Source organism: Mustela erminea, chromosome 4 (genome assembly GCF_009829155.1).
Source record: "Mustela erminea isolate mMusErm1 chromosome 4, mMusErm1.Pri, whole genome shotgun sequence".
Lineage (NCBI taxonomy): Eukaryota > Metazoa > Chordata > Mammalia > Carnivora > Mustelidae > Mustela > Mustela erminea.
In genome coordinates this window covers 20414487-20427798 of record NC_045617.1, presented here as the reverse complement: position 1 = coordinate 20427798, position 13312 = coordinate 20414487, and the positions used below count along the sequence as shown (strand labels likewise).

Genomic DNA, 13312 nt, shown 5'->3' with positions numbered 1-13312 from the left:
GAGTAGAGGATCCGATGTGGGGCTCGATCCCAGGATTCTGGGATCAAGACCTGAGCCGAAGGCAGAGGTTTAACCCACTGAGCCACCCAGGTGCTGCTGCAAATCAGATTCTTAATCACAGGGGCAACCTACTTTGAGTTTCAAGAACATCTTTTGGTGGTAGGTTCAGAGGCAATTCTGAAGTCATAGCCTAAACTTCAACCCTACAAATTTTATTGAATAAGCATGCAAAGGTTTCTTCCCATAACACCCTATAATCTCTTACTTCTATAGACAAGAAAACTAGAGTGTGGAGAAGCTAAATAATTTATTCATTACTGCAGGGCTCAACCCCATCATGGGACTCCAAGTTTAATGCTCTCGGTGTCCCACAAGTCTGGCATTAAATGAATTAGCTAATTAATCAATTAATTAATTTGAATTAATTAATTAATTAATTAATTAATTTTAATTAATTTTAATTAATTTGAATAATCAAATGCTATCAATGCACCTAATTCATACCCTCAAATAACAAATAACAAAGATTCAAAAGGACCAGCAGTTGGAATGAGAGTCAGAACTGGAGCCTTGGTACCCGGTAGTCTGGTCCTATCTATTTTCCTCCCCCATAATCTCATTTCTAGCTTTACTAATGACTTGATTCACTCATGGAAAATAGAGCTGATAAATTTGCAGTGTAAACAAAAAAACTGTGGTATATGAACATTGTCATTTCAGTTAGTGATCATATTATTTGGGCAAAGCAGAAAACAAAGAAATATGTTTTGGGGGGAAAAAAGATGTTGACCCAAAACTACTGTTCTGGGAATTTTTGCAGCTCTTTTCCCCTCTTCTGCTCTTTCTCCTTTGCTTTACCTCCCAGGGTCACACAGCTGTCACTGAACACTTTTACTAAGGGTGCCAAAACTCCCAGGTGGCACAGAAATCTTTCAGGGAAGGATGCCATTCTATAGCCATCATCGGGGTTAAATTAAACTCTGGAAAAAAAAAAAAAGCACCTGTTACATAGTAGGTGCCATATAAATGCTTTCTACTTCTCTATGAACGACTGATAAATAAGGCTAGGAAAATGTACCCATTCAAAGTCAGGGGAAGAATCCACGAGGGGGATATGGTAGAGAGTAGGGAGTCCTAGAAGAATTTTTTACAGATAACAGAGTTGATAGCATAAGTTTAAAAAAACGTGGTACCTTCAGAAAGAATCAGACTAAACCCTGGAATCACAAAACTCCATAAATGTTAACTTTCTCTTCCTACTCCTCCTCTTCTTTATTATTCTTTTCTGTCATCAAGGTCATCATCAACACCATTATCACCATCACCATCATTGTCTCTGATGATACTATATTCAGCCTTTCCTGTTAGGGTTTTAAGGGTTTTACTTTAATTTGTCCCGTTCTTCCCTCTTGATCTTTAAGCAAAAAGACCCACATGATAAATTTTCTTACTGTCTTAGCATGTCTCTCATTCCATGGCAAAACTGAATGGATGGGGCTGCCATGGGAGCGAATGTGGAGTAGTGAGGTAGTGAGAACATATACATGTATGAACTAAAAACTCTGGATTGGACGTTGAGGCCCCTGGGTTTGGTTTTGGGTTTACCACTAACCAACTGTGACTCAGATTAAGTCTAATGGCTCCGTGTCTCAGGCTTCTCATCTTTAAAAGGTACGACTTAGGAGTTCCTGGATGGCTCAGTCAGTTGAGCTTCTGACTCTTGATTTCCACCCAGGTCATCACCTCAGGGTCATGAGATTGAGCCTGGCATCAAGCTCTGTGCTGAGCATGGAGCCTGCTTAAGATTCTTTCTTCCTCTCCCTTTACCCCTCCCCCTGCCCCAGCTCATGCACATGCTCTTTCTTTCTTACAAAAAATAAGGTTAAAAAAAAGGATATATTTTATATATTATATATATAATATAATATTATATTTATATTTTTATAATATTATATTTATATTTATAATATATTTTATATACTATATAGTTATAAATACGCATTTATAACTATATATGTAGTATATATATATTTATATATTTATAACTTAGAGCAGAGGGAAAGTCACACTGGGATGAGAATGAGAATTGCAAAATTCCTTTCTATAAAGTTTGTACATTTTATAATTATTTGCATCAGATGATAACTTCCATTTGCAACCTCTATTCAGTCAGAGGACACTTTTGACGCACTCAATTCTGTGTCACCCTCTTCCATTTTCTTGGCATGAGGAGAAGTGGAATGGGGGATCAAATAGGGCAAACAATGGCTGACTCTCATCACTACAGGTATCTTTTTAAAGGAACATTAACAGTACTGTTATTATATTTTATTTAAAAAAAAAAGTATTACTTAAACAAAGTAATGTTGTTTCGTTGTTACTTTAACTGTGTGTCTACCATGTTCCAGATACTGTGATGGGGAAGAGCAGTAGAGAAATGAATGAGATGCTACTTCTCCTGAAGAGCTCCTACTTTAATAGTAGAGACTGGGGGGTAAAAAAAAAAAAAAAAAAAAAAAAAAACCAAATGTGTGATTTTGAGCATGTGGTTGAATCTCTCTGTCTCTCACTTTCCTCCTCTATAAATAAGGATGAGAACGGTATCTCATAGGATTTTTTTTTTTTTAGGTTTAAATGTGTCATTGTATGTAAAGTGCTTACAACAGCTATCTGGCACACAGTAAGCACTCCACAGATGTTACTATTTCTGTCATCATCGCCATGGTCATCATCTAAATGCAACACGATGTGGTGAGCTCTAGAGTTGATCTTGTGGATTTGGGGAGCCGCAGCTCCCACATGCTGAAGTTAAAGTGTGAGGTGGGGAAAAGGACTTTGGGAAAGAGCCAGCCAGGGGCCAGGACAGGCTAAAACACAAAAATCTCACTGTAAAAACAAGGGTGTTTGAGCTGTTTTACATGGTACAGTAAGAGGTTCATATTTTATGCTTTAGACCGATGTTTCTCGAACTTGTGTGTAAAACGAAAAACATTTTCAGAGAATACCTCTCCTAGTGTTCATTTAAATTATCTTTAAATCTTTGAAGAGTTTGAACATTAAACTAGGTAGAAACTCTTTATACCTATGGCTTTTATACATCTTGAAAACCAAAATAAATTTTACAAATAAAACACAAACGAAACTGCGAAAGTAATGAATTCATATTAATAGCATCAGTTCAAGACAGTGGATGATGTTGTCTCGTTCAACTGAAGGGCTACTTGCAACATGACATGGGAGAGGATTGTGTGAGTTCAGCATCTATGTCCGGCCATGTGCTGGGTGATGACTCAGTTTGCTTTGATGTCATGCCAGTTGACCTCCAATTGTCTGTAATGTGCCACTGACATACCCCCGGCTGTTACTTTCTCCTCTGCTCTGAGGCAGATTTCCCTTTATTATTAAGTGGTTCTACAGAAAGTCCACAACATGTTTCAAGTACCTTTTTCCTCAAGATTATCACTGAAATTAAACACAAAATTAAGAAACTATTCACTGGGAACTCATGACCCTCTATGACCATTTCTGAGGACACCAGCGGCTCTTGAGCTACTGTTTGGAGACAGTGTTTTATATCATGCAGCTGTGGCATTAAAGGTGGAGCAGTAGTTCCCAGGCAGTGAGAGGAATGGCGTGAGAACCCAACAGGGAGTCCAAACACAGGTCCCGAGGCCTCACTCCTAGAGGTTCTTTTTCAGTGGGGCACGGAGGGGATTTGGGGAAGGCTCAGGAATCCGAAGGTTTCCAGGAGATACATACAGTCAGATTTGAAAACCATCGCTTGACTATATGATCTCTAAGTACAGAAACACCTAGTGTGTTCTCAGTTTGGATCAATTGTAGTTTTGTTTGAAACAGATGGACGTCTATACAAGTCGGCAACATATTTTGAAAATACCTGTGGAGAGGTCCAAGGTCACAGATACACTGAAAATATAGATTAGATGAAGCTTAACTGCGACAATTTAACCACCTGGCTGTTAAACTCAAAACAAAACTAACTCCCTCCCCCATCAATCCCAAGGTCAAACATGAAGTAAAAGCAGTGAAGGCTACCCCCTTCCCAGTGACCCAGCCCTCTCTGTGGGAAAGTGATCATTCCTTCCACTACACACCTGAAAGGGCTTTGCTTATCTTTGTATTTGGCTTTCCTTTTCTCCCTTGTGATGAATGGTGTTTGGGTTTGTCTCCTGCTCTAGCCTTGACTTTCACTGAGAGCAAAGACCATGTCTTATCGTATCACATCCCTATCCCCTCCACCAATCTGCTGTGTGGTCATTTCCATTTTAAGGAAGAGTCCTCTGGATGGTAAAGTCCATTTTTGGAGCAAAAGGCCTCAGGCCATTCTCTCAAAGACAGGACGGTGTGAGGAAGAGTGGACAGGAGACAGGAGACAAAGTGGAGGGACTTGCTCAGAGCGATCCCCCCCAGTGCTGATGGCAGGCTTTGAAGGGCACTCATTTCCCGCACATTTCTTGATGCAGCCTCCAGTCAAGGGGAATCTAGGAGCAGGGTCACTGTGCTTCTGAATATCAGAGACAAAATTTAAAATCGAAGTCCTTTGGGAAGACACTTGGGAAGGACAGTATGGGCACAGGGAAAGAATCCAGATTTTTAAGCCAAACCGTGAGAATCCTGGTCCCCCACTCAGCAGTGCTGTGACTGTGGACCCGCCCCATCTCCTCCCTTTGCCTGTTTCCTTATCTGCAATATGACAAAAACCACCTCCTCTCAGGGCGGTGGCAAGGCTGAGATGAGGAATGCAAAGCAGGGAGGACACGGGAGACAAGCAACAAGGGGCACTATCTAGTTCAAAGCTATCATTTCTGGCTGAGGAAACTGCGTTTCAGGGAAACGAGCCAACCTCTCCCAGGCACACTTATGCCAGGGGTTGGGAACTGGACAATGGCCACCAGGGACTCCTGCTGCCACCAGGCCATTTTTATCGAGCATTTCTGAAGTGCCGTGTGCCATACTAAAAACCCCACCGTATCCCCTCATGACAGCGCTAGGAGGTGAGCATTCTCATTTTCTCCAAGCTGGAGATGTGGAAATTGGCACGTAGAGCTCACATAACTCGCTCAGGAGGACCCGCAAGGATTGGAGCTGAGATACAAACTTGGCCAGGCTGAAATGAAACTTCCTCCATATTTGACAACTAGTGCTCCTCCCTTGACCTTACCCGTCCACCAGATCTGACCAAGCCTTACAGGGTAACGGCAGGGCCAAGGGCTTCCAAGGTGCACCGGGAGGCTGATCACCTACAATCCCACATGTGAGGCAGGCAAGCTATCCTGTGCTGGGCCCCCTGCTCTCACTGACAGGACCCGGGTCTGCATCTCTGTGCAACTCTACAGGCCTGAACCCTGAGGGACAGAGACGACTTCTCTTCCGGGAGGCCTTGCTTGTGGCCAGTGGGCCATCCCCGGGGCCATTGAACACCCATTAAATGATGAACTGCTCAATCTCTGTCAGACTAAACGGACTTCAACCTCAGACACTGAGGAGAAAAAGCTCCATCCCTGATTGACCAACAGCCCTCCCTGACTCACAGGGAGCCAGAAAGCGAGCAAGTCAGGGATCTCACATTCCTGAGTCCCGCAGTAAGGAAATACGGAATGAGTGTGTCACAAACATTAATTAACAAAATCTGTTTGTCTCTCTCAAAGGATGAAATTCATATGTGCCATGGGCTTTCGCTTTCCCTCTTCCCTCATAGCAAAAAAGAGAGAAAAACCCCTTAAAAAAATCTTCAGTGAAGGAATTACCTATGATTTGTACATTTAGTCATCATAGCAGCTATGCCCTCCGGGTACAGAGATTTTCTCCACACCATAAACACCGTGGCTTTTTAAAAAGGGTTCAGGAGCTACTCTCTGAGAGGTAGAAGGTGTTTTCTGAGGAAGTGAGATAGCTTATCATTTGAGGTTGACATTGGGAGTCCCAGGCCTTTGTGCGGCACATCTGGGGCAGCGGGAGTATGCCGTGGGGAGGTGGGCATGGGCAGATGCTGGACCAGAGGCTTGGGAAGTACCCCCGGTCCTCCCCACTGCCCCCCCGCATTACAGCACCCACATCATCTTGCTACCCAACCACATGGAGAGGCTGATGTCAACGGCATTTCTGTTAAAAATAAGAAGACTCTTCTGTGAGACTCTTAGCAAAAGCCATTTGATTGGAGAAAACTGAGTAACTGACAGGTAGGGAGGATGGGAAATGTCTCGCCAGGAAATCATGCAGTGGAAAGCATGATTTAAAGCTCACATCTTTAGTCGCCAAAGTCTTTCTTACTTGAGCAAAGCCCAAGGCAACTTTAAAAAATTAAAAAAAAAAAAAAGGTGTTAAATACTGACAGGGATTCAGAAAATCCAAACTCCTGTGAAATTGTTTACTTTTTAGGGGAGGAGATGGTATAAAGAATGGATTAATAATAGGTTCGTGCCTTTGTCAGTGTGTTGCTTTACTGACGGATAGAGGATTCCTCCCCTCCCCCACCTCTTTTCTCTACTAAGGAAGCCTCTCTATCAATTACGCTGCTGGTTCTCAGGGATGGGGAGAGAGATAGTAGTGTTACCAAAACCATCTAGAGAATCTTTTCAAAATATATTCATTTTCCTCTTCACCTGACCATTTAACCTGACCTGGACCCATGGGAGCATATTTTTACAGCTCTCTCTGGGGCATGGGATTTAGGAAAACGTCCCCCGAGTGTTCTGCTCTCCTCTTCAGGCTCACTGAATGGGAGTATAACAGAGCTGATGAGTGCAAGAAACAGAAAGTTTCTTCCCACACAGAAAATAGTGAATTTTATTAGCCTACCTTTCACAGTTAGGTCCAGCATAGTTTTCTTTACAAATACACCGAACGGCTCCATTTTTTCTATAGCAGGATTCTGCAAAACTAGAATTATAAGAGAATATTAGAAGTCAATTCCACACATCACAGAAAAGATTGTCTTAACTTTTGATTCCATCATCTCTACCTTGGTCCCAGTCAAGTTCGAATGAGTCTCATCATTTGCTTTACTTAAATCAAATCTTCTTCCTTTCAGGAAACTTTAGACTAGCAGACTCAGATAGAAAATGCCCAAATGTTCATCCACTGGTGAGACCATTTTCCAGGTCCATTTACTTATTTTGCCATAGAGGCACTTAATTATTTTTACTTGAAGCAGTGGGAATTTCTAGAATATTTAACGCAAGTCTAAGTCACATTCTCTGAAGCCAGAAATAAAATAATCAAGTTCTTTTATATGTTACCTGTGATTTTTTTTTTTTTTTGGTTACCTGTGATTTTTGATGAAATGAGAATTTCTGTATTCTCACCATTTTCTGTATATACATTGGAAAGTTTATCCCCCCCCTTTTTTTTTTGCACTAGATCTCTTCCACTCTTCAAGGTCATGGACCACTTCTAAACTGTATACTATAATCCCCACTGAACCCTAATTTCTTTGTTGTATACCCTAAAGGTTGGGAATAGGGGGTTCAAGGACTGGCTCTTTTGACCAAAGTCACAAAACAAGTACACAAGCAATAAATAGGACCCACAGGAAAAGGATTCTCATCCATAGAAACCCTTCTCTTGATTACTGTGTGTTTTTTTGCTTGTTTGTTTGTTTGTTTTTGTTGGTTTTTTTTTTTAGGTAATAAAAATTTGGACATAGGACAGGAAAGCAATAAAAATATCGTTCAACTATTAAGGAAGGGGAAACGGAATATAACTCTTCACATGTTTGGAAAGTTCTACATTGACACATAAATCCAACCATATCAGGGGGGTGTGAAAAATTTTAAAGACTTACAAATTAATTGGCTTAGGTATTGTGCCATCAATGGAGTGTGACCTGCTGCTCTCACATTCCTGCTTGTATTAGCAATTTTACCCTAATGGTCTTTGGAAGGAAGCAAATGATGTGTTTGCTTTGTTTAAAGAGATTTATACAATTAGTCAGAAGATAATATATACTTTGCCATGAAAGGCAATGTCCACAATTTATTTTTTCTGTGTTTGGCTAAAAACATTTCAGCAAAATTATATCTCTTTGGCCTCTATTCTCCATTTTGCTTGTTCTTATTTTTTTTTAGCTTACTTCAAAAAACAGTTAAGAATCCAGAATGTGGACAAACCCTCATGCATGTTTCTTTGAAGATGTTTCTCCCAGCAGCCTGCCCACAGCTTGAAGGACTGAAGCATCTGCCTGTGTCTGGAGTCGTCTGCCTTTAGCTAATGTCCTGCTGCTTCAAACAGATGACATTTTCCTTAATTGGAATGATTGCTGTAGCTTCTAGTAGACGGGGAGGATGTCTGGCCAACTCCAAAATAAATAAGTGAACTCTGTGCAAATGGTCCCTGGGAATAGCTGTGTGACCACTGGTCTCAGTGGAGTGAGACTCACAAGCAGTGCCAACCATTGAGATTCCTTTTTTTTTTTTTTTTAATTTAACCAGCATTAATTGTTTATATTTTGCTTAAGGTAAAGTCTGTTTTTGGCTAAGGAAATGAAAACACTGAGACTTTCTCAGCCCACATTAACAACCATGGCGCCCTCTCCAAGTGGATGGGAGCCTTTTGTTCTTGGAAACCTTTATGGAACTTAAGGAAAAATAGACTTAACACTGTTTGCTTGCTTACCTCCCTCAAGCATAATTTTGTTGCTTTCTGATGTGGCTATCGGAACTGGAAATCCAAATCCTGGTCTGGAGGCTCTACTGAAGGATATCTCGAAGTGTAATGCGGATTTCATATTAGGTGACTTTCTGAGCTCAAATAAAAGTCCTGGCACTTTAATTTTTATAGGAAGTAACAATATGAATTTCTAAAAAACTGAAAGGGGCAATGGGTATTTGATTTTGATAAGATATTTGAAAATAGTCAACTAAGTCAATAATAAGGTCTTATCAAAGGCTAGAACCTTATAGGATTCCGGCAAATTTGTCCTGTTCAGTGACCACAGATTACACCTGTCCACATCCCCCCATCCCACCCGCCCTATTTGTAGCCGGTTTCTTTACCCAAGTAGGACTGTTGCCACCTCAAAGAAAGAAGGTCTCTCCCAATTCCTCCACACTCCCACATAATGTTTTTTACTTATACATGGGGGTATCTTTGCTTTTCTGTCCATTGCAGCAGACTTTTCAACTTGAAATGTACGCTGTTAGAGGCCTCAGTTTCCATATCTGTGAATATGTGCCTAACTGCAGAGTACATTCCTGGAGACCTTCAACTGCCCTTTGAACCCAGATTTGCTCACACACCCAAAGAGCCTGAGTAGGAATGGTGATCCAACAGAAACTATTTCCTCCTCCAAGACAGGAAGCTCATTACCTAACTGGCAATTTCTCCCTTATTTATTTTTTTGAAAGGGTCTTCAGAAGAGCTTCTTGATCAACTGAAATACTGGATAACTTAGCTGAAAAGTTGAAACAGTAATTTGTTCTAGGAACTTCAAAATGCTGCTTTATTTTGACCTATTTCAATGAAGTCAGGGCATTTTGATAGTTTTGTTTACTACTGTGAATTCTTAACTACAGTTAAGAATCCAGAATGTGGACAAACTCTCATGCATGTTTCTTTGAAGATGTTTCTCCCAGCAGCCTGCCCACTATAGAACGACTAGTACTATATGACTGTCACATAATAATAAGTGCTTGATAAATATTTGTTGATTGCATGTAGAAAAACTTCTTAGTCCACAGGAATTCGATTCCAAAAGTTTCTTATCTTAAGACATTAAGGTCATAATTTAGGTAAGAAAGTCCTGTCATATTGTTGTGGAAATATTGGTGTTTGGAGCAAACGGTCAAGGAAGAATTCTTGAGACATCTTCGGTGCAAATTGGTTTCTTTATTAAAGCATAGGGGCAGACCGGTGGGCAGAAAGGAGCTCCACTGGGGTTGTGATGGTTGACTAATTATATACTTTCAAGCGGGGAGGGGGTTAGGGACAGCACAAGCCTCCAAGGAATTTTGGAAACAAGCTGAGGGGGCTAGCTATTGTTAGGAAAAGGTCATTTATTATTGTTTAGTAAACGCTCAGTCATGAGACCCTTCAGATGTTTATCAGTGGGCCATATGTTTGGAGAATGATTGCCAACATGTATCTTGGGGGTAGAGATAAAGGACATTTCAAAAGGAACTTCTATATATTTAAGGTAGACTCACAGGATCCTGGTGGGGGAGGTGTTGGGGGGTAGGTCAGGATAATGTTAAGCTAAGATTGACTTTTGTTTGCCTTTAGAAAAGTGTCAACATCAGGCAGCTGAGCCCCCAGAGGAAGGTTACTCTGGTTTCAAGGACTTGTCAATGGGCTGTAAGTAGTAGGAAATTTAATTTTTTCCTTTGTCTTTGTTTCCCACATCGACATGCATGGGGCAAAAAGTGCAGAAGTCAGACAATACAATTTAAAGGACTGCCTTTGTAATTCACCTTTAGTTTCCAAAGAAACTGCAGCTCAGAGCTTATAAACCTATTTTGAGCAAATGATGCTACATAGAATCTTCATTTGTATGGGAGATTATATGGAGAACCTGTTATTGGAAAGTTGGAGGTAGGTATATTTAACAAGATAATGATAGCATAGCAAGAAAGCAGAATGCTGAACATCTCATCAGATATGGTTAAGACTAATGTTTGAGATCAGAATATTAATGAACGATTAAAGAATCTATCTAGATGAGACAAAGGGAGCTCATAAATCAGGACACACTTGGATGACTATAACAGAACATTTAATGTTTGAGGTTTCTATTCTCCCTCTCAATACCATCCATTTTGAACATATTGTTGATACCTTGGGACATGAAAAATCACAAAGCAAGAACTGAAGCAGTTTAGTGGTTTCTAAAGAAAAATGGGGGCTATAAAATATTTGACTTCTTCATTGACAGACTCATCAGAGGATTTGAACAATCACAAGATTTTAGGTGAAATGTTAGTTGAGTTGGTGTTCAACTAAGAAAAAAAAATAGGGGCAGAATTTATTGTCATCTTTGTTCTCTTTATAAAAAAGTGTATGTGTGGGAGTAGGGGATGATCTTCAGGCCTTTTAAAAGTTATTTTATAAGTATTAGTTAACTTAATCTTTATAACAGCTATCAACTAAATATTACACCCAAACACTTAGAACATTGCCTGACACAGAGCAAGCAAAATACTAGTGTTAGAAAAAATACAAGTATGTATTTAAAAAAGTCAGTAACTAGCATACAGCTTTCTGTCTGTGAGAAACCAACTCAGATGCTCCACACATATTGTCCTAGCCCAACTCTATGAGGCCGATCCTTACACCAACTCAGAAACAAACAAATGAACAAAAAAACAACAACAGCAACAAAAAAACAACCCAAGACCCAGAGCAGATAAATGAATCAATGAATGGAGCCGAGATCTGAATCTAGTCTCCTTGACCCCAAATCCCATGGAAAGTGAAACAGGGAAAGAAAGTTATCTTGCTTGAGATCATACAGCTATTTTGTGCCAAACCACAGGTATGAACCCAGGTTCATTACTCTTCCTACGTGTGGTATAAGAAAAAGTACATATTTGATTTTTGTCCTGGTTTCTGGCACAGAGCTCCTAAAGCTCCTGGAATTCCCTGAGTGATAAGACTGTCTTTTGTGATTCAGAACGAGCCCCTGTCAAGCCTACTTGAGCTTGTGTTAATGAGGTGACTCTTGATGGCCCCTAAGTAGTTTCAGGTTAGGGGCTGGTTGTCAGAGGTGAAAGCTACTTGGTTCCAGGGTTGGAACTTTGAACCCCATCCCCTTCAACACCAACCTCAGAGTAGGGGAGAGGGGATGGAGATTGAGTTCCAATCACCAATGGTTTCATCAATCACGGCTATGTAACAAAACATACATAAAGTTCTTAAACAACAAAGAAGATTTTGTGGAGCTTTGGGGTTGGTGAACAACCCTGAAATGCATAGAAATTCTACTCCCTCCCATCTCCCCCTCTACACCCTGCCCTATATATCTTCTTCAATTTAACTTGAATTATATCCTTTAGAATGAAACTGTAATTGTAAGTACAACACTTTCCTGAGTTCTGTGAGTCATTGTACAGAACTATTGAACTTAAGGCAACCCCTGAATCTGTAGTTAGCTGAGCAGATATGTGAGTAGCCTAGGGATCCCATTTGTGGCTGGTTTCTAAAGTGGGACTTAATGTATGGGCTAACTAACTCTGGATAGTTAGTTAATGTCAGAAATGAACTGATTGTAGGACACTCACTTGGCTTCAGAGAATCAGAGAAATGGTTGATATTTGGAAAACCAACCAGCACTATACCAATTTAATTCTGTTTTCTATCATTTTTAAGATAATAAAGCAGCCAGTCATGACTTGACTGTTGGATTTATACATATTATGGACCTGAAAAGAATTCTACTATTTCCATTAAGATGTATGCCTATTTTCTTTAACTTCTCACTCAGGTCAAAACATAGCCAGAAGTGAACATTAGTTTTCTGCAAAATCTTTTATGAGCTGATTGGCCTAAATCTTGCATTCTTTTTATCTGTGTTCTAATTCTGATTGAACAGTTTGCCACCACATGTAGGAATCCTCTTCTCTGTGAAAGTAAGAGGAAACACAACTACTGGAAGTACTGGATTGTGAGTTTGTTTGCATTACCAGTTGTGATCTCCCTAGGTCAAGGGATAGCTGAGAAATTAACCTTGCTGATAAAATCTAGGAGACTCATTTGCCCTTATGATGCTACCCAATATTTGGGGAACAGAGTCATCACCCATACCACAAGTTTCCCTGAAAGTGCGTTTAGGCTAAAGAACTTTTCTGTATCTTTTCTAGTCTCATCTCAATATGAGGTACTCAGTCTTTCCACTAAGGTGGGAAAACCTGAGAACTCTGGATAGAACAAAAATAAAAAGTACACAATTAAGGGGATAAGCAGCAGAAGAGAACATCTTCTCTCAGAACTTACTTAGCCACATGGGGTAGGGGACAGGGGCATGGCTGGCAATACCGGGGTGGTCCTCTGATGGAATCTCCAATATAACCATCTAGACATTTCTCACAGTGCTCTCCTGTCGTGTTCCGCTGGCAGTTCTGTGAGGCAAAAGATAGGAAAATTTGACAAAACCACAAAAGAAATGCTATACGCAATATATCTGGGAACCAAATACTACTCCAAGTAAAGAGGTTGTGAGGCTCATGGAATTTATTGTGTGGTCAGAACTGGTCAACACAAAGGGGCCTTGTTGGCCAGTCAATACTAGAAAGGGTGGACAATGGTGGCTGACTTCATCCTGAGCTTCCGTGTGTTCATGAGCAGACTGAGGAGTTTAGAG

General features: G+C 40.5%; 1 protein-coding gene across 2 annotated transcripts in view; it reads right to left on the bottom strand.

Moving 5' to 3' along the window:
* Positions 1-13312, bottom strand: part of LAMA4 (laminin subunit alpha 4) — a 145252-nt gene that overhangs the window by 88232 nt on the left and 43708 nt on the right. For both annotated transcript variants that reach the window (XM_032338784.1, XM_032338785.1), the window contains exons 3-4: positions 12946-13070; positions 6820-6900 (exon numbers count right to left, since the gene is read on the bottom strand). In XM_032338784.1, the coding sequence (XP_032194675.1) occupies positions 6820-6900; positions 12946-13070 (206 nt within the window). The remainder of the gene's footprint in view (positions 1-6819; positions 6901-12945; positions 13071-13312) is intronic.